The 21475-nt window shown below is 41.5% G+C and overlaps 2 protein-coding genes across 2 annotated transcripts; both read right to left on the bottom strand.

The window, feature by feature from the left end:
- Nucleotides 1-381: 381 nt before the first annotated feature.
- Nucleotides 382-6136, bottom strand: cbx2 (chromobox homolog 2 (Drosophila Pc class)). Its single transcript, XM_005739934.1, has 5 exons — nt 5978-6136; nt 5840-5883; nt 4072-4137; nt 3838-3907; nt 382-3754 (listed from the first exon to the last, which is right to left on the bottom strand). The coding sequence occupies exons 1-5, from the start codon at nt 6047-6049 to the stop codon at nt 2426-2428; spliced, it is 1581 nt and encodes a 526-aa protein (XP_005739991.1). The 5' UTR covers nt 6050-6136; the 3' UTR covers nt 382-2425.
- Nucleotides 6137-7751: 1615 nt separating this feature from the next.
- LOC102205830 (ectonucleotide pyrophosphatase/phosphodiesterase family member 7-like) lies at nt 7752-21415 on the bottom strand. The gene is made up of 7 exons (XM_005739981.1): nt 21392-21415; nt 21179-21286; nt 14041-14293; nt 13463-13608; nt 12460-13089; nt 9918-10152; nt 7752-7888 (listed from the first exon to the last, which is right to left on the bottom strand). The coding sequence occupies exons 1-7, from the start codon at nt 21413-21415 to the stop codon at nt 7752-7754; spliced, it is 1533 nt and encodes a 510-aa protein (XP_005740038.1).
- Nucleotides 21416-21475: the final 60 nt, after the last annotated feature.

Raw genomic sequence — 21475 nt, 5'->3', positions numbered from 1 at the left:
TGGGCTCCTGCAGTGGAGAGATTTGCAGACTCACATGTGCTTTTTTTAAAAATTGTTATAAACTCTGAATGTCTCCTCAGCACCAAGAGAAAGTGATAGAAAACTTAAAATGCATCGAATTGTTTCTTTTTCTGGCTTCTTTCACTGAATTTTTAATTTAGGGCAACACCTAATAAGTCCTCTAACATTAACCTGAGGATTTCACTTTGGTTGCATGGCAAGAAGACAAGAAAATGGTAGCAAAATAGCAGTATTATTAATTCTAATGTTGGGATTTGTCTGAAACTGCAATGTTAAATTTATTTAAATATAAAGCAAAGCGGCCAACGCCACGAAATGTCTCGACTTCTCCGATAAATTAAAGAAAACCCCGAGCCAGACTGAAGAGTTGTACCTTTTTATTAGTCACTCTGACAATTGGTACAATACAAAGATTGATGACACTGTGCTATCCCCAAAAGGCTTTTAATTTGAAATAAATAGTAAGGAAAACATTCAATGGAGACGGTTAGTAATCTAAAAAAAAAAAGCAACATGTATATGAAAAGTTCCTTTATCAATAAAACAAGTAAATATAAAAACATAAGAAGTCATATTAACACCTTGCATTACCCCGTAGTCTATCACACGGTGCTGATGACACCAGATATCACACACAGTCTGTGGTGCATTGCTTTACATTGTATACAGTGTGCTGCAGCCACATGAAGAAGACCCTAAACCCACAAATGTACCTATTACACATGCAACAAAAGGTGATGCTGAGTGCAGTCTACTTCTGTAAACTGCACCTACACCACTCGTATGGTTCCAATTAGGCCACAAATATTTTTTCTCTTTACATTTGTAACAGGTCATCCAGCAGGGCTTTTCTTTTCCCTTCCAGTTTCACAAGAATACAGACGAGGAAACAGAAACGGTGTAGTCTCCAGTGGATGCTCAGGAGAACTCCTTTATTGAACAACCTGAAATTCTAGCTATCTTTGGGGTAATGCCTTTGTGTTTAGTCTGAGAGAAAGAAAGGCACAGTCTGCAGAGCAGGATTAGACACAGGAGTTCAGACGAAGTGCTTTGTTGCTGAACTCCTCTCGAGGGAGCAGAAAGTAGCGCACACTGTTGCGGTTTCTTTTCCGTTACATCAGACAGACCTTTTTTTTTTTTCTCCCCCTCCGGGAGGCCGAGCCTGCAGCTCCTGAACCCATGCACGAGGGGTGAAATGAGAAGACCACAGCTGCAAGTAACAGGAAAAAACGAAAAATAAAAAAAAGCCCTTTCAGTACTAGGCACCGGTTTTGAATCACCAGTACACGCTTGCTAAAACCTGCTGTTTTGCGGTCATCTGTCGTTAAGCTGTCCATGCCTGACCTTTTCCGGTGTGTCTGAAAGGCTCGAGTCCTCACGCGCGCGGCCCGCGATCTTTGCAACAAGAGCACTTTCCTCCAAAATTTCCAGTCACAGAAGACGCAAGTTGCTGGTGAATATCTCGTGGAAGCGGTGCAAAGGAAGAAGAGCGAACCTCAGCCGGGGCCGAGTCTTATCTGAGCGTCGGAGGGGAAACGGAGATACTGTATCTGACTGTGCATGCTTCAGCCCATTTGGAAAACTGCGCTGATAAACCGGCTACATTGTGGAATGAAGCTTCTCTTTGAGGTGATAATGGTGCGCACAGTCAGTTCAGATGTGGTGTTTTCTTTTTTTAGTACACAGAAATGAAGCTGTTGCTGGTGCTAACACAAGATTAAACAGCATCAAAGTCCAATACATTGAGACCTATATAAAAATATATATAAACACAATGATGATATACCCTGGAGGGATTTTTTTCCCCAAAGAAATGAAGAAACGAGAGGTAGCTAATTTCAGAAACGTTACAAAAATAAACCCTATCGACTCAACGCTAAGATTTAAACTGGCTGAGCTATCGAACAACATGGATTCACAACATTACGAGATTATTCAAACCTAAATGAGCTATCCATAAAAGAAGCTAGACCTCCTGCTCACACCTGCCTTTCATAATTTCTTCATAAAGACATTCCTTCTATCTGCTGTTATATAACAAAGCAGAGGATACCTCAAACAGAAACACACACACAAGATCAATGTGGATAAATGTGTGAGCGCTAATGTTTTGCACCGATTCAGCTGCCCGTGGGGAGGCGTTGCTATTTTAGCTCAAAGCTAAATGTGATTTTGATGAAACGCTCACAGGGGGAAAAGGTTTTTATCAGGTTTGATTTTTGTTTTTTTTACACGAACAAATAAATAATTACTATCAATAAATGATTTTTTTAATACCTCACAGTCTATCGTTGACTACAAAAAGATAAAGAACAAATTGACCCACTCATTCATTCATTCATTCACTCCCTGGTGTGTTTCTTCAGTTTTCTCAGAACTTGAATCCACTCAGTTTGCAGTCAACTCAACAGTTGCGAATGCTGAAGAAGCCCACGCTGGTCGGCGACTCCTTGACCGTGACGGTAACCAGATTAGCTGTAACATCCGTTACGAACACGTGTTCGATCAGGCTTCGCGTAGGCTTCCAGTCCTGGCTCTGGACCGCGACCTGTCCGGCGTAGGAAGAATCCTGGTCCGAGTCGGAGCTGCTCTCCTCCTCTCCCGTGCTCATCTCGTTCATTTTGGCTTTTTTGCCGTCTTTGGAGGCCGACCTGTCCTGCTGGCTCTGGGCCTCTGTGGGGGATTTATGCACGCCACTCCTCTCCAGCCTTCCTTGGACTCTGGAGGCCTGGATGTCATTGACCTCTCTGACCTTGTCTGTGCCGGGCTGTGTTTTTCTGGCCTGCAGTCTTCCGGGGGTCGCGGGACTCTTTGGGGGTTTACACTCTTGATTTTGTGTCACGGGTTTCCGTGCTGGGTTTGCAGCATTTCTGGGGCCTGACACTGGTGCCGTGCCGTTTCCAGGAGCATCACTGCTTTGCACCAGTTTGTTCTGCAGGTTGAGGGGCTGAAGGCCCTGATTGGAGGAGACGTTAGATGGCAAGGACGCCGCCGTTTTAGCACCGGGTATCCGCTGCGCTGTCGTCACAGGGGCCGGTTTCTTTTGTCCATTAGGGGAGCTTAGTGTATGCTGAGTGGTTCCTTGAATGGGGTGTTTGGATGTATTCAGATTCAGCGCTGCTACGCCTTTTGATTTACTAGGAGCTGCTTTTAAATCCAGGCTTGTCCCGCTGCTCATACCGGAGACGGGAAGTTTACTCTCTGTGACATTTCTGCTTTGGCTGGACTTGTTCAGCGGGAGAGAGGAAGGCTGGACCGACGGCCTGCCAGATCCCACGGAGCTCAAGGAGTTTTTAACAGCACCGACCTGGGCGAGGGAGCTTCTGTTCGGACCACCCACCGCATCCCTGGCCGAGCCCCGGTGGAAACCCATGAAGGTAAAGCTGGCCGGGTGAACCGGCTTCTTGATTGCTCCTGGAATATCCGTATCTTTGGCAGTCTTGCGCGGGCCCTTGTTCTGCTGGAACTCCTTCACTTCGGAGGGCAGAGGTTTCCTACTCCGTTTCTTGGGAGGCTCCTGTTTCGCCATGACTATCTGCGCCTTCTTCTGAGGGACAGGATTCAGCTCTCTCGTTCTCACGCTTGGGCTGACTTGTTTAACTTGGCCGCCGTCGTCATCGTCGTCATCATCCGAGGACGACGAGGAAGAGGAGCACGAAGACGAGGAATCGGACGAGGATGACGACGAGCCAGACGAGGAGCTGCTCGACTTTGGAGCTTCAGGCATGTTTTCCTACGTTTTTAATAAGAAGGGAATGTTAGATACTCTGTTCGGGACTAAATCCTGCAAAAAATCATCTTTTGAATCAAACTTACAAGGATTTTCCGAGGCCGTCCTCTGGGCCTCTTCCCTCTTTTACGCAGCAGAAGCTCCTTTTCCTGCTCTCTGTAATACGTCAGCAAACATGAAACAAGGAGTCATAATTATTAAACATATTTCATATTAATGTTGTGTGTTTTAAATGCCAACAGAGTTACGACTGCAACAACTACAGCATCGCGTAGCACAGCAAACTTTAAAGTGCGGTACATCTTAACGTAGACACTTACTTCTTGTTGAATGCAGCCAGCAGTCTCGGGTCGAGGATATTTTCTTGGGGCTCCCAGCTGTTGTGTCTGAAGTGAGCAGACATGGCGAAACATTAACACACATTTTAGTGTTAATCCAAATCAAAAACTAAAGGTACTCCACAGTTTGAGGAGTGCTTCCAGATTTAGAAAATGACTTTTCAACAGAGTCCATTCATTGAGCAACACAGGGCTCTGTTGTTCTAGCAGCCATAAACTGAGCACAGGCAGTCCCTCACTTTATTTAAAGACGTCTCAGGTGAGCTCGAAAAAGGACGAGAACAGAAATCTAATACTCGGGAGATTAAAACAACACTACAGCTAGTGACAGCTTGGCTTTATAGAGACAAACAGACCCGTGTAACCACAAAGTCATAAAACACCAATTAGTAAACAATATCTTAATATGTAGAGTGAAGACCCGTCTGTCCCTGCACTCGTGGTTTGAGAATGATTTAAACAGCTACAAAAACTGTTTATTAAACAGTAATAAGGACTGAGTGGATGACAGATATGTAATCCATAAGGGTAAAAGTTAAAAATCTGATCGATTCTATACATCACACCATACGTGAGGCATCAATCAAACTGCTGACTTTAGGTACTACACCGAATCAGTTTTTTTCACTTCCTTTGTTTCCTCAACAAGCACAGTTGTGTTTGTTGAGGAAGGAAGTAAGCGCATTATTTTGGGTCACGGAGGTTACCAACATGAGTGGGAAGTTGTAAAAATACAGAATGAAGATTTTCTTTTTCTTTTTTCCATCAACACAAATAACTTTGTTTTGCAGAGCTTTGTTGGTGGTGCCTGCACACGATGTCAAAGGCTGGCTGTTGCACTGCCGAGTTATTGAATTTGCTTCTTGTTTGTTTTTCAATCTTATATCTGAAACTTGAGTTTGAGCGTCCGTTAGCTTGATTCCTGAGTGTGGCTGCATCAGTGGCCCCATTCAGTGACTAATAATTTGATAGTGAGCATAAATTGAGGAGAAAATAACTAAATGGGCTAAGTGCAGAAACAAACTGAAAACAGGCCTTTTCAATGACCACTCGCTTTATCAGGAGCTGGTGAATGGCCCATTCTGATCTGCAGTCACCAGTGAAATAATCAACCCCCACCCTTTCGTTGCACACACACACACACACAAAGGATGTGGTTCTAACAGAAAGCCATGGAGCTGGCAGGCAACAGTGTGCATTGATGGTGGATTAAAGCAACAATGTGAAGTGAACAGAGGGCAAGTGACAAGAAATGAAGGCGTAGTGGAGATTTACAGGCACAAACATGCACGTATAACACACACTTCGAGTGGAACAGCACAGAGAAATACTTATATATACATTTAAATAAATATCAAGTAACCATCGTGAATTTCGGATGTCCCAGTCCGAGTCAAAGACAAAAAAAAGATAAAACTTAAAAACGATGAATAAAATCAGCCAAACGTCATAACTAAAATGAATAAGTTGATGTATGAAAAGCTGAATTAGCCCTAAAGTGTTTTCTTTGGCTATCCGATAACTTCCAAAACGTAAATATCGAACAAAAGGAAGCAAATGTGTATTGTGTAAAACCCTCAGGTGGAAATAACGGAGTTTCATTTTACTGCTGTTGAAATTTGGATTCTTGTGCTTTTATTTATTTATTTTTAATTAAAAAAAAAAAAAGTTTGGGTTTAGCTAAAAGCAACAAGCGACACGCTGTTGTTGTTTTCATTGTTTCGGCCGGAGCAGCACCACTTGTACTTACTTGGATGACCATCCCCTCCACTTGACGAGAAACTCCAACTTTCCCTGAAAGAAAACCCCCAAAAGAGAAACAGACCGTTTGTAAAATAGGAGAAAAATACGTGGATAAAATCTAACACCGCGGTTTCACAGCGCTGACCTTTCTCATTCGTTTGTTTAAGATGCATTCCGCATCAAAAACCTGCTCTCCCACGGCGCTCAGTTCCTCCATGTCTGCCTTCGCCCTTGCATAAGAATCCTTTATCAAAAGAACAGCGCGGCGCCCGCACGGCGGAATTACTCTGGGACCAAACCGGATGCTCAAGGGCCCGCCTTCAAAATAAAAGAACGCCCGAGCTCCAAAATTCAGCCAGAGGGCTAATTTTAATTTGTTATCCCGCAAGAAAAATTAAAGCTGCATGTGTCATTTTTTAAAAAGCATCTAGCCTTATATAACGACACAAACTGCGCTTAACATGGATACAAAAATTTCAAGAAAAAAAAACAATTAAAAACGTATACAGTCACAATATATAATATTTGATGCCAGGTCTCTCTTGGAAATGAGATTTTTTAATCTCAATGAGATTTTTTTTTACCTGGATGAATAAAGGACTAATAAAAAATAAAATTCACACAAAAATTGATTTCATAATAGAATAGTTTATTCCGTTAATTTTATACACAAGATTAATTTTAACATGCTTTACGCAAGAAACAAACTCAAGCAACCAGTTAAATAACCAGTTCACGTAGTACAAGTTTAAAGGGCAGCATGTTGATTAAAGTATTGTATTTAAATAAGTTCCATACAAGTCTTAAATGTTATGCTAAAAAGAAAAAAATGAGGGCTCAGCTAATGAGAACTAAACGGTTCTGGCGTACAAGTCAAAATATATATTTGAACTTTTGATATATAGACAATATAAAAAACCCGGAGGGTTTACATTTATGTTGAAAGTTACAACCGGAAGTGTTGAGCACCCGCGTTTAACTTGACATTTTTATCCGAGGAGAGGCGGCAACTGATGAGTATGTAGTTCCTCAAAATATGTCACTTGGCAGCCACCGTAGACGTGTATTCACTTCTTTAAATGAAAGTAGAGACGCGATGGCCTTAATATGATGATCGCTACTTTGTTCTCAGCACCTTTTATCTTAATTTAATTGCTCACAGCCTCACCCCAACACCTCGTTTTGCTTTATGGCTTTTATGTTTATTTAGTACATAAAAGTAATATAACGTTACGGTAATGGTCTCAGATGTTTATATTCCAGTGTCCCAACACAGCCCTGCTTATGGATGTTTATTCCCATTTAATTACAGCAGATTTGAAAAAGACCTAAATGTTCTTCATTCATGCATAAACCAGGGCATCTCCAGTTAAACTTGTTCTGATCCTTCTCTTGTCACTTTGTATTATTTGAAAATAGCTAAAATAATAATTTACACTCTGCTCTTTGGGTTCTAATGCAATTTGCCATGAAAGAGAATCATGCAGAGGGTCCGTCCACAGGGAGCTGCTTTTAAATCTCTCTTCATTATTGTGATGTTCAAAATGGAGTTTGATGTGCGTCTTCTTTTTCCGGAAGATCTCTCAAACTTCCTGATCTGAAAGACAAAGTAAAGAAATTTTACTTGGCTTGGACAGTCTCGGTTGTTCTCCTTGGGGAATACACTTCTCCCGTTCCTACTGGTGGTGGTCAGAGGGCCCGGTGCCGCCAGTGTCCGGCAGCCTCGCCTCTGTCAGTGCGCCCCAGGGTGGCTGTGGCTACAATATAGCTGCCATCACCAGTGTGTGAATGTGTGGATGACTGGATGTAAAGCGCTTTGGGGTCCTTAGGGACTAATAAAGCGCTAAACAAATACAGGCCATTTACCATATAGATTTTTATTTCTCTTGGATGTATAACAGTTTTGAATGAATAAGTCATTACCTCTTTGTCTTGCGTTTCTGCTTGAGTAGTCGTTGGACCACTGCTGCTACAAACACTATGACAAGAAATCCAGCTACCGCAGCCAGTCCAGTGAAGGCGTTTTTCATGTACTTCCTGTGTGAACTACTTTCAGCTGAAAGAAGAAAGAAAAACAAAAAATTCACATATTGAAGATTAAATTTTTTATGAAGCCTTTTGCTTTAATATTTCTGTACTGACATAAAAAAATGTTAGTGTTATTTAATTGTATCGATTTTTATTTGCTTTCAGAGCTCAAAGACGACCCGGTCATGGAGCTTGGAAAAGAAAGCGCCTGGACTTCTTTAAGTTTCTTCTTCGGTCATAAGACCATATGCTGAAGAGACCCAGGTATTTAAGCCCTAGTGGGAGCTGTCTCTTATGGAGGGTCGTTGACCCACTATTGATTATGTGCCTCATCACATGGTGTGAAAAACGGTGTGGGCCAATATCCTTAGATTTGTTCTATAACAGTTTGAGCAACAGAAGTACTTGGGTAGAATTAAGAAAGGATCATTGTTTGGGGTAAATTGACAGTATACTGTTATGTTAACCACATATTATAACTTTCGTATTTGTGTTTATATCTGCATGTCTTGCTAGCGTGATTTGTCTGACTGTGTCTTGTTTTCTTGCTAGTTCAGTGATGACTTTGTGCTTTACAAATGTGAGAGTTAAATATGGCTCTGTTATATATTTCATAAAAGCCAGCAGGCAAAGGTGTCTAAGAAGAGATCGGTGCATATTAATGGCTGTCCAGCATAACAGTTATCTGTGTGGTGACCAGTCTAGGGGTGTGGCTAAAGGGGGAGGGGCCTGCAGTGGTAAGGACTGAAGAAAGTGTTTGTCAGGGAACAACAGTGTCGTCCTCCTCAATCCGTTATTGTAAATATAAAGTCACTGATATAATGAACACACAGTGAACACTTTCCGTATCAGGTTTTAAAAAACTGACTTCACCTGTAAATTCAGTGGTTTGGTCCACTGCTTACCTTTGCTGATCACCTTTAGGGGGTGTGTAGATAAAATAATACAAGTTGTTGAAATGTAGGCCAAGTTTTAGCTGGTCTGAGCTTTATTTTTATAAAAATTCCTGAGTTTTCATAGACAGTCTGACAAGTTTCGGGTTGGCCAAGTGGTGGGAAAAATCCTATTATGTCAAACAAGTAATATTGTTATTTATTTTTAATATTAACCTAATTTTTAATAGAAAGAACAATAATAAAAATTGAATAAAAGAAATGGCACAGAGTGCATCCTGACCTGATGACTTCATTATTACATCACACGTCAAAGTAAGCGAGCCAATCAGCTTTTAGTGTTTGCGACCACTGAAAAAAATATGTGATCATATCGATAACATTTAGTATCTTACCTTAGTTTGATGATACCAGATACTAGACACACCAACATGTGAATAATTGAAGAATTATTATTATTATTATTATTATTTAGATCAGAGGTGGGTTGTACTAACTAAATAATATCTGGTTTTGATATAAGCATTTCTTCGCCTTGTTACATCAGCGAGATGATACATGTTTGAGATTCACTTTGACTTAACACATCAATGAGTCATCAGTGAGTTGTTCTGGCTGACATATTCATTTATTACTATGTAGTGTATGCTGACTCACTCCCACATTTGCCATTTTTCCAGTCAGATGCTCAATAAAACACCAAATGTGTATTAAATCAACAAATTAACCAGTTAATTCTTTCCTTCTGTTTTGAGAGCCAAATCAAAGGATACATTTGTAACCTGTATTAATGTTTTAGTATTCATCAGTAACCATTGGGTCTTGGGCTGAAGATATCAAATGACTGAAAAGCACAAAAGCAGTAGTAAGGTGCCCATTTCTGCTGTTTTTATGAAGATTAGATGATTTTTGTGAACTTTTCTACTTTTCTTTACTTTCATATATGAGCTCTTTAGACTTCATTGGAGGAAAAAATGTTTCCAACCTCGCCTCGAGAACACCAGATGTAATTTGTAGTTGTAACCTATAGCAACCCTACATCTGATTTGGACACAACTAAAGTCAGAAATGATGGATGATCGGCCCAGTAATGAAGGAGCAGGTGTTGGAGCGACACACTTTCAGTGCCACGGGGAGAGACTCATTAGTCTGATATAAACTCACCTCGAGCAGCAGTGCTAGTAACCAGCATGTGTTTGGTGGCGTTGAGATGGCCGTCATTGACCTCCGGCTCGATGCCCAGGATGTGACACATCAAGGGGTAGATGTTCACTGTCTCAAAGGGCCCCACCTTTAGGTTTTTGTGAAATGCTGGACCCACTGCCCTGAAGAAAGGCTTCATGTCCATCGCTTGGTTGTCATAGCCATGCTCTCCCTTGTTGAATTGAACTGGGAAATACTGCAAGGACAGGATGGATAACATAACTCTCTTGACCCAGTTTGATAGATTCAATTAGAATCTAACTTTCAAAAGGTAGTCAAATAAAATAAAACCTCAACAGACGTCCACATCTTGGTCTACCCTCAGTCAGTCAGCAGAGGGAGGTATTGACCAAGCCAAAGCGGATTGTCTACATTGTGCAATGAAAGCCCTTTCACCCTTTGTGACTGCTGCCAGCCAGTGATAATGCCTAAATGAGACCGTTAATCCAACTCGAAAATGTTCATTTTCATGAAATACTTTAAAGATTTAAAATGGTTTCATAATTAAATGTTATATATAGTAGTTTTCCAACACATTTCCAGAATTCAGAATACACAGTTGTCTCTATGTTATGTAACCATCTCCACATTTTTTTTCCTTCTCTTGGATCAAACTAAAATGAGTATATAAAAAAAAAATGGAGGGAACGAAGAGCCAAATTTCCTGTCCCAACATACAGACCTGGGATTTAACACATTTTGTCACTGGATTAAAAGAAAAAATCTATTTTCCTCTTTTTCAGGGTTTTTAGGAAATTCCACAATTTTAAAATTTCCTCTTTTAAATTAAGTTGTGATTTAATGGTTCTCAGTACTGATGGACACATTCGCTTGCAAAGTTGCTGCACAGCAGAGTGACTGAGTGAGTGTAGAGCCAAATGAAAATGCTAATTTTGAATTTTGAGGCATGAATAGCTTCATGAAGCATTTGAGAGCATACTGCATGTCATCAGCAAGGCCTGGATTATCCTGAGGACGTGCAAATGCACTTGATTAAAATTGTAATGTACTAAGATTAGAATTTAACTCCTTGCGTCTGGCTGAAAAGAGCCCAGTTTAAGTATTTTCAATGAGCAGAATTTAAGTAATTTAATTATTTCTGTAGTCAAGAAATGAGGAAATTTGTAGAAAAAAGCCCAGATGGCATGTACAGATAATTAATCTGGCTCTTTATCGCTATAGAAGTGCTTGTCATTTAGAATCCTTATGACCACCTACGTAGGTCATAATCACATAAATTGCCTGGTTGTTAATAAGTTACAACAAAAAGTGCGAATGTTTGCCGAAGCTGCACTTTGCAGTTTATTATGTTGCATGAGAACAAATGTCAGCTCTCTATGTTGAGGGTGAATGAAAGGGAGAACTGATAAGACTTTATCGATTCAGATTCCGTTATCGATATCATTTATCGATTTTAATTGCGTCTCATTAGCTTTGCTTTGATAGCGTAGCAGTTATAGCAAAGACATTTTGTGCAAATTAATTTTGTGCTGTTGGAGAAACTTCCCCCTTTTTGTTGTGACCGCTGTATGGGTCATTACTCAAAAGTAATTATTACATATATACATTTTTCTTAAAAGTAAGGACGTTACTTAAGTCCTCCAAGGAGACAGTAATTCATTATCCTACTCGTTAGATTACTTTCACGTTACTCTGTAAAATAGCTGAAACACACGTTCATAATCACATTTCATAATTTAAACCTACAGGCTGCTCTAAAACTATAAAACTAGCTAGAATTGCTACCACACTTTTTGTGGTTGTAAACTTTCTGGAGTCACTGGAATCCTATGAAATGACCATATTGTTGCAGCTTTGTAAAGGCCGTTGCTTCTCATGCTTAGATAAATAAGTAGGAGTTTATTCGTTCTAGTTTGGTTGTGTTTGCTTTTATTAATATGCATGCTTACTGTTGTAAAGCAGCATGCTGTAACGCCAACCTTGATGATTTCTTGACTCTGAGCAAGTGGTTTTAACGTCTTGACATCCCCGAGGTCACCAGCGACCTATCTAGGGTTAGGGTTCAGTTTTGTTTTAGCCCCATGTTAAACAAATTATTTCTCATTGCATTTTTTTCTGTTTGGTGACCGAAACATGCAGTAATTCTGTACAAAGGGTTAATGTTAACCAAACTGCTCATTTTAACCTCAGCTCTGATCCTCATACCTTTGACTCGGGGGATGTTCACAGTCTCTGAAGCTAACCATCAAAGTGCAAAAGACTAAGGTCTAAACACAATCAAAACTATCATCTCCTGGCTGATAAACCTATAACTTTACCCTCCACTTCTCCAACTTGTGGACTTTCGAGCTTGTTATCTCTCTGAGGGAAATATTGCTGCGTACAGTTGTACCACACAGCAGCTGCTGACAAAAATGGCAGTATGTGATGCCCTGGCATGAGTAAATGTTAGATTTGGCACGTATGATTGCTGCTGAAGATCTTGTCTGACAGCTTGTCAGGTGAGAGTGTGAAAAACACAATTGAGCATCCGTCAACGTACCCCGTTGATTACGTATCCAGGGTCGGCCCATAAAATGATGGGGAGGATGCGATCGTTTTTAGTAAAGCGAAGGTGCTCTGGCACGTCCTCCTTCTTGTACACGTGGAGATGTGGATGAGCCCCTTTCAAGGCATTGTACACCGCCTCCAGCCTGCCTGGCTTGGGCGACAGCATCCCGGAAGGTCCGTAGTCCACCAAGTGGAAGGACAGGTCCCCGAATGAAAAGCCTGGGATCTTTGACAGGGTGATTTCCTCCACCAGACCATTACGATACACGGTGGACATGCCGTGGTCTGACGTGATGATGATGTTAAGGCGGTGAGTCAGCCCGTGTCGCTCAGCTGATTGCCGAATATAGCCCACTGTTCGGTCCACTTGTTTCACCATCTCTCTACGTTCATTCGAGTCCGGACCGTATCTGTGGCCTGTACCGTCAGGCTCGCCAAAGTAGAAGGAAACAAAGTCCACGTTCTTGTCTCTGAACCAGCTCATCACTTTATCTGTGTTTTCTCGCCAAGCGGTCTCGTTCTTGTAGTTGTAAAGCTGCGGCTCCACTTCCTTGTGCATAATAAACTGTCCCTGGTAACTGGAAGCTGTGCCAGGAAAGTGAAGAGAGCCAGCTTCTAGGCCCTGGAAGGTTAGAAAAAAACAAGGCCGCATTAACATAAACATGACATATGCACTTGACACGCTGACAAGTATGTGAAAGCTACATCTGTTCATACTGTGGGTCAACACGCTAGGAAAGCACATCAGTAATAGCCGGATTTTGATTAATTTTCTTAAACCTACAGCTTAACCTTTGAAGCAAACTTAGAGCAGCTGTCATTTGCATGCCGTTAACATCTACGCCTGCAGAATTATTTGCAGTCTAACTGCGGTGATCTTCCTGAAATCATTCAGCGAGCCTTCAGAGGTGTTTTGTCAAGAGAAATGGTTTCTATTTCTGTAAACAGCAAAACAGTCTCTCACAGTGATGAGATGGAAATTGTGCTGCGCAGACCTGTCTCTGTGCTGTGATCCAGATAGGCAGAGTGCCATTGTCCCACCACTGATTCACAAACTGACTCTGATAGTAAGACTTCTTCTCTCCGGTGGTTGTGTTGAAAAACATGTTGTGGATTACCCCGTGATTCTCGATGTAGCGGCCTGCAGAAGAGAATCGCTGTCAGTCGGCTTGCTCTCATTATTCATAGCGTGACACATTCACATTAAAAATTCTATCAACTTAACGGGCTGAGTGGCATGACGCTTTTGGACAAGGTCTTACGACCAACTTCGGAGATTAGAGGAATTTAATTTCAAGGAAGTTAAATTTCTTTTAGCAGGCGCTGATGATTCGAGAGTCAAAATAAAAAATAAAAAAAAGGAGCAGAGAATTCTTCCCTCAGTCATCCAAGCATAATCATCTTACTCAGCTATAAAAGCCGTTGGACCCTGGGACATTCAATTACAACTAATTCCTTTTTCCTGTGGCTTTTTCAATACTTGCAAAGCAAACTCAGAGCGGTTACTACTCTGTCATGATATGCAGATCCCCTGCCAAGTAGAAGCGCTGCTGTAGAAAATGAAACTCTTTACCTGTCAAGAGGGTGAAGTGTGTCGGACTGGTGATGGTGAGGTACGGAGGGGTGACATACTGGGCTTTGACGCCGTCCTCGGCCATTTGGTCGAGGTTCGGCGTGTCCACGTCGCGGTCGTAATCCCACCGGAAACCATCGAATGAGATCAGCAGCACCTTCTGTCTCTCGTTGTTTACCGGCGCTCCGAGGACCGATGAGGCCCAGAGGACGCAGAGACTCGTGGTCCACAGCATGGTGACTCTGTCGCTCAGCTAAAATCTGATTTACAAAAGGAAAGCCACCTCATGAGGTTTGTCAACCCAGTAACTTCTGGGCAAAGTTTCACCAACTTATCTTATCTCAGTGATTGAAGCGACCTAATCTTTTCTGCATGATGTTTATGGGCTGGCTTTATGGCAGCGAGTTGTGTTCTCAGAGAAGTTCCCCAGTTTTCCTCTTGAGGAACTGCAGTAAAGCAGATTAATCTCTCCAGGCCTCACGGCTGTTTGTTTTCCCCCTAACTCGCTTGTTGATGTTGTCTTTCTGTTTGTCTGCCTGCCCGTCTGTGTGTCGGAGTTTCTTGTGAATCACTGACAATGGGGGGATGACACTTTGATGGGTTTCACCTTGAGTTGGGATGGTGCATGATTGATCTGACACCAAGAAAATAAAGAGGAGAATGAGAGTATATATACTCGTCAGATAGCAGTAGACTCAAGGGAGGAAAAGATCCTAATAGACATATTCATTTTAATAACTCTAATGTTTAAATAGCTCCAGGATATTGTTATAAGGTCTTTAGAAATCCACATAGATTTCTTTTAGCAATGACCATGAGGGTGGACAAACTGTTAAAAAAATGAACAGAAGCCTCCTCGGCGCTTTAGTTCAGATCATACCCGGTGTCCCCGTCCAGACGTTGTATCTATAACTGTGATGTAACCTTATCGACGTCCATCAAATTGCTAGACAAGCTAACTCTTCAAATTTGTTCTTTATTGTGTGTGTCCTTGACAGAGGTTCAAGGGAATAGTCTAATCTTTATGGAGATAAGGGATAACATTCATCAGCTTTCATTTACCTTATTCATATGCATTAGCTTTCTAATATTAACTCTATCTGCTTGCCGTCCACTGTCAGCAAGATTCGGATGAGTGTTTTGGACTGCTGAGACTGGGGAAAGTCTCAGATCTCTGCTATGAGAACTTTATCAAACACACACACCCTGAACTTGGTGGGCGAGCAAACTTCATCTGACCCTCTCAGTCCTGTATAGAATTACCGTGGGGATCTTCACATTTTCTTGAAGAGAAAAAGTGCGTTTTTTGCCTTTAGCACTCCCTGCTGCCCATACGCAACCATGCAGAACACCTTCCCCAGACACAAGGCTGAATCAAATGCACCCGTTGAGTCACAGCAAAAGCAGTAACAGTACACAGAATAAGACCATGGCATTTCTCAGGGTTGGAGCATGACTTTCTTTTAGCAATGTTCATATGTTCATGTGAATTTTGACTTTTGTTTAACTTTTATATCACTTTCCCATCCTTAGGAAATCTTAGATAATGAAAAGTACATATTACAAATTCCTGAATATGTCACCATAACCCAGACCCCCAAATTCTTAAAAGTCAGCTTGTCTTCGGGCATTAAAACGTGGTTCGTTTTTTTAGGTTTAGGACAACTTAACTGAAGGGAAAAACTCCCGCATGCTGTCTCACACCGCTGCTGTATTTTATTGGATGTGTCACTCTGAGCAATTTCACTCTGTACACAAAAAAACATCACAGAGCTGTAAATGCAGCGCATAAGGATATATCACCCAATCAGATGGACGTGAATCAAATAAGAAACAAACAAATCATCCCCAAACTATTTTTTGGTGCAGAAAAATGCTTCAACAACATGCTATACATGTTATCACAGACTCAAAATCATTAGACACATTGGGTCGATGGATTAGATTAGATATTGCAGCTAATGTGCATTTTTTTCTGCAGCTCAGAAATAATGGTGCCATTGTATAAAATGTCCGGTTGTGTGGTCCCATGACAATAATTTAACTAGAATGCACATGCAGCTAATGCTTGCAGTTGTTATTTTTTCATTTCCATGCACAAATGAAGCCCATTCCCTCAGAGATGTTTAGATCTCTGCATTTTCTTGTAATTGTCAGGTTGAAAAGTAAACAACTCATTTCACAAACAAGATATCTGTTAAAACATTTGAAATTCTCGAAGTGCTACAAAATGTTGACTTTTAAATCAGAATTGCTAATGAAAGTGGAGTGAGCTCCACATATAAAATACATAAACTCAACCAGTGCTCTCTTTTATAAGTGAAAATAAATTCTTAACTGCATCTGTATTCTGCTCACTTTTGGGTTTGAATGGCAAGCTGTTTTTTTCCCTGCTGTGACTGGAAGTAGACCATCAAGTTCATGCCAGCGTGCCGAGATCGATGTGTTTTGAATGGTGAGCAAACAAACTTGTAATGCATGAATGGCTTATTATCAGGTTACGTGAAATTAAGTCCAAGCGTAAAGTTGAAACTGCAGGAAAAAGCCCAGTGGAGGTCCACTGTGTTGTTACGTTTCTCACTCAGCTACAAATACAGCACTTTAATACAACATAACATTAACGTTGTTAATTGGAGTGACGATGGAGAATATTAATCAGATTTGTCCTGTTTACTGTTTATTGGGGAACTGAAATGGTTGATAATCTCCGTAGTTCAGAGCCTGAACTACAAGCCTATGCAAACATGCTTTTTCCATGTTTACATTTAAACATTTTACCAAGACTTTGTGCATTTGATGGTGGACATTTGCATATTTATATTAAAATGTATTGCTCATTTTACTTGAACCAGTAAAATAAGCAGCAGACAAACGCACTCATGTGTACATACGAGATGAAACGAGCAGCAACCGAAGCCGGGATGGGAACTGATAAGAATTTAGCTGTTCCGATTTATTGATATCACTTGTCGATTCCCGTTGGCTCTGCTTTAAGAGTCACCACCATCTCTAAGCAGCAATAAGGACATTATATTCTTGCAAATTATGTGCATGCGGTGTGGTCAGATGTCAGGGGACAATAGCTGCAGTTACAGAGGAGGGAAAACGACCCTTGGCCCTGACCATTGTGCTAAACCCTTCATGGCCTCGGTCGCTTATTGTGGTCCATATCAAATGTATACTTCTGGATAACTGCTTGTGATTGACAAGTTGTTTACACAGTTATATCCAATCCTTGCTTATCAGTAAAATAGCTGCTTTTAGCTCTCATGTACAGTGTAATGCTCCTCCTGCTGCCGAAGCAAATATACACAGACGGTCTTTGAAGGGAAGTGAAACTAAGTGTTAAAAACAATGAAAATGTTCCATTGCAGCTATTCTGCTTTTTCATGTGCGTTGTTGACTTTTGTTTTCTTTTTTCTTCTTCGTCTTCGGTGTATTTGTGGTGAACTGAACTATTTCTTCCTTTCCTGTTTCTTTGTCAACCAATAAGCATTTTATCTATGAAAAGCGACATAATCGCTGGCTCAGCACTCTTGTTTTTTTTGAAGTACCGCATGCTAGCATGTCTGCTGTGGTTGCAATAATACCACTAATGCTTCCTTCTGCATGGCCAAAGAGCAAATAGATACCAGTCTGGGACCATAAATCCAACATTAAACATGTTGTTTTGACACTTCCATTTTTCTTTGTCATGCACCAGCTACTAGGGGTAAGTGCAAATGTCCACTCAGTGTCCAAATTCCCCAGACCTCAATCAGACCAAACATCCTTTGAAAGCACCTGAACAAGAGTCCAAAGCTGGGGGGCCACCACGAGGACTTATATTAGGTAGGTAGTTTTAATATTGCAGTACACAGTATTAGGCATGTTGTGATGTGTGCTGAAGCATTGCGTATCAGGCCGGCAGCCTCCAGTAGTTTCTCATGGAAACAGCCTTATCAGAGAAACAGGCTAGATTTTAGGGACTGGATGTGAAGGGGGGTGGCAGCTCCTGGTGCAGCAGAATAATAACCGTGGTGCTACAAGGAGAGGAATCTTTCACACCTGTCAGGCAGCCATGCTGAAACTGAATAAGGCAGAGCAAGGTGTGTGTTTATATGTGTATTTGTGCGTGTGTGTGCGTATGTTTTTTAAATGTAGTTATGTAAGGTCAATATGTAATGACAGCAGAGGGCTCAGACACAGAGGTTCACAGCGAGGTGAAGACGCATTCAACGCTCCTTTTAAAATAATCACAATAATAATAATAAAAATTCAACCATTTTCATTCAAATTCAATATTCAATATCCTTTTGGTTGCCATTAACTATCTAATGTCCATGTCAGCGCTTTGTCAAACTGAATTGACGTGTACACGCTGACCTTGAGTGCCCGTATGAATATTTGGACAAAGTGTATGCGAATGCTGCTCCTGTTTTGTGTGGTGACATTGATTTGATGAAAGTGAGATTAACATTTAGAGAGGGTGGCAGTCATTTCCGCCTGAATAACACAGTACACATACCATACAGTATGAAAATTGAACAGCAGGAATCTGACAACAAGCATTACTATAATATATTGGTGCTTCCTTCAACAGGCCACTAGCATGTAATTATTATCTCTTAAGTCACCAGTAAGCCAAATCTATCAGCTGTGAATCTACGGCATATCGGCCTTGCTCTTCACTAATAATTCCCCTTTCGCTCTCATGGACAGCCTGCTAAGTAAACATGTTCTTTTTCTATTTGTTGCACGCAGAGGTTGTCACCAACGGCTCTTTAGTCGCACATCAGAATGTGCAGGAGTTAGAATGAGGGCGTCTAAACAAATATGTAAATGTAAGTGCCAATATTTGAAAAGGAACACAAGCATTTTTTTAGTTAGATGAAATAACTCGATGATGAATATCTCGACTTGTTTTCATGCCTTGAAAGTATTTTGAAATTGCAGTTTTGTATATTTCCTTTTATTTGCTGATATACAAGTATGATCACACTTATTCACATTTTATTTAAATCCAGACAAATTTCACAATTTTAAGGAAATTACTTTTTAAGGCTCAATCTACCTCAGGGTACTTTTGTAATTCTTGCCCATAGAATATCATCAGACGTGTGTAACCTGAGGAAACCTTGATGCTCCATGGATGTTTACCAAGACTACATAAAGTACGCTCTGAAAATCAGAAATATGTAAATGTAGCATTATGAACAATCCCTACTTTGACCATCGTTGGAACCAACCAGCGGATCTACACCATCCCAACAGTGATCCCTCGAGATGCTTAACCAAAAGATGAGCAATGGCCACAAAGAACAGTACCCTCCAAACCAGGGAGATTTTTGTCTACATAAATGCTTTCTATCTAACATTCACACACATTGAAAGACAGCCTTGGCCAGTCACCTGAAGAAGAACAGAAGTCAGTAGAATAAACCAGATGTTCCCCATTGAACCATCCAAGGTGTCCTCTGTGTGGCAGGTAGAGCACACGTTGGCCATCCCCACCAAGGTTGGAGTTGGCGTAATACTGGAAGAGCATATGGGAGAAGAGTGTAACACATAACAGCAATGCTCGTTGGCTAGTGGATCTAAGAACAGACCACAACATCCTCCCTGAACAGGATCTAGCAACCCAACAAGAAAGTGTCATACATGAAGAGCTGGGCAGTGCCAGGTCCTCATGTGGTTAAAGAAATTGAATGTACTCCATGAGTGCCTGGCAGCAGAACTTAACCAGCTACTAATGGATGATGCACCCAGAATGACTAACCGATGCCTGCACAGCACAGACCCAGAAGGGGGTCATTGCAATCCAACTACAGGCCAAAGACCTGCCTTAGCACAACATGGAAGCGACAGAATAGAGCAAAGGTCAACCAGCTCCGCTACATGGATGACATCAAGCTCTATGCCAGGAGTAACTGAAACATTGATTCACTGATATATACCACTAGGATCTACAGCAGTGACACTGAAATGTCATTTTGACTGTAGAAGTGTAGTTGGATTGTAACAAAGCGAGGAAAGGTAGTCAGAACTCAGGGTATTGTACTACCAGAAGACAAGATTCCAGATTCTGACGATGGCTAAAAGCACTTTGGAATCCCAGATGTGAATGGGAGAAATAGATATGTGACTAGGAAAGCTGCAACCTCTTAATTCTATCCAGAGAATAAGGCATGTTCTGAAGAATCAGCTGAATGGGAAGTTCAGTATCTGGGGATTTGACACCTAGGGACAGATACCCTGCTGAGATGATGAACGTGCAAAAGGTGGCGATAAAATCCAAGGCATCAGTGCACGAACGGTTTCATCCCAAGTACAGAACCCTGAGAATGACAGAGGTAACATCCTGTGGGACTAACAGATACATATGGACAACCAGGTGAAGGCTAGCCAACCGAACATAGTGGTGGTGGACAAGCAAAGAAGGCTGTAGTGGTCGATGTAGCTATACTGAATGATAGCAACATCAGGAAAAAGGACACGGACAGCTTGAGAAATGCCAAGAGCTGAGAGAGGAGAGAGAGAAGATGTGGAGGGTGAAGGTAACAGTGGTCCCTGAGTTAATCAGAGGAGGCAGTAACCCCAGCTGTTGGTACTTTACTGTAGTTAATCAGGAAATTTGTTTACCTAGATCAGGGGTGGGCAACTCCAGGCCTCGAGGGCCGGTGTCCCTGCAGGTTTTAGATGTGTCCTTGAACCAACACAGCTGATTTAAATGGTTAAATTAGCTCCTCAACATGTCCTGAAGTTCTCCAGAGGCCTGGTAACAAACTAATCATGTGATTCAGGTGTGTTGACCCAAGGTGAGATCTAAAACCTGCAGGACACCGGCCCTCGAGGCCTGGAGTTGCCCACCCCTGACCTAGATTATCCCTTTGAAGTCTGAACCATTTTACAGAAATTCACATTTTTGTAAAATTTAGTTTTTATTGAACCTTCTGACAATTTTCTTTAAATACTCATTTACATATGACTTTTACTTTAAATTATATTTGTTATATCAGACCAACCGGCCTCAATCAGTCTGACTCTGCCCCCACCTCTCCCTCCCACTGTCATTTGGCATCAGATTCCCACAGTAGGGGGCTGCATTCTCAGCTCCCTACTTTAGGCCATGTACACACATGCCTCCACACCAACCCACCCAACCACTGTCATCGTCAATTATGCCGATGACTCCACCGTGGTTAGGCTCATCTCTGATGGAGCTGAGAGCGTACAGGGTGGAGGTAGAGATCTGAAGCTGAGCGTCCTTAAAACCAAAGAACTCATAAGGGACTTCACAAGGCGCCCACCACCTGTTTGACCCTTCTACTCAGCGCCTCAGGTCAATCAGGTCCCACACCTCCAGACTCACAAATAGCTTCTTCCCCTGGGCCATTCGGTCTGTTAGAATCAGAATCAGAATCAGAATGGGGTTTATTGCCAGATGTTGAGGTTT

This window comes from Pundamilia nyererei, unplaced genomic scaffold (genome assembly GCF_000239375.1).
Source record: "Pundamilia nyererei isolate P.nyererei 1_Seehausen unplaced genomic scaffold, PunNye1.0 scaffold00095, whole genome shotgun sequence".
Taxonomy (NCBI): domain Eukaryota; kingdom Metazoa; phylum Chordata; class Actinopteri; order Cichliformes; family Cichlidae; genus Pundamilia; species Pundamilia nyererei.
This window is presented reverse-complemented; position numbering and strand designations above follow the sequence as displayed.

Bases quoted from the DNA above. Each gene is read 5' to 3' on its own strand.
- LOC102205830 (XM_005739981.1), bottom strand. From the start codon at position 21,415: ATGGCCCAGGGGAAGAAGCTATTT. The intron at 21,287-21,391 runs GTGAGTCTGGAG...TTTGGTTTTAAG, and splicing joins CCCAGGGGAAGAAGCTATTT to GACGCTCAGCTTCAGATCTC. The intron at 10,153-12,459 runs GTACGTTGACGG...CTGTCCTTGCAG, and splicing joins CTGGATACGTAATCAACGGG to TATTTCCCAGTTCAATTCAA.
- cbx2 (XM_005739934.1), bottom strand. From the start codon at position 6,049: ATGGAGGAACTGAGCGCCGTGGGAGAGCAGGTTTTTGATGCGGAATGC. The intron at 4,138-5,839 runs GTAAGTACAAGT...TGCTCACTTCAG, and splicing joins TGGAGGGGATGGTCATCCAA to ACACAACAGCTGGGAGCCCC. The intron at 3,908-4,071 runs GTAAGTGTCTAC...GACGTATTACAG, and splicing joins CTGGCTGCATTCAACAAGAA to AGAGCAGGAAAAGGAGCTTC.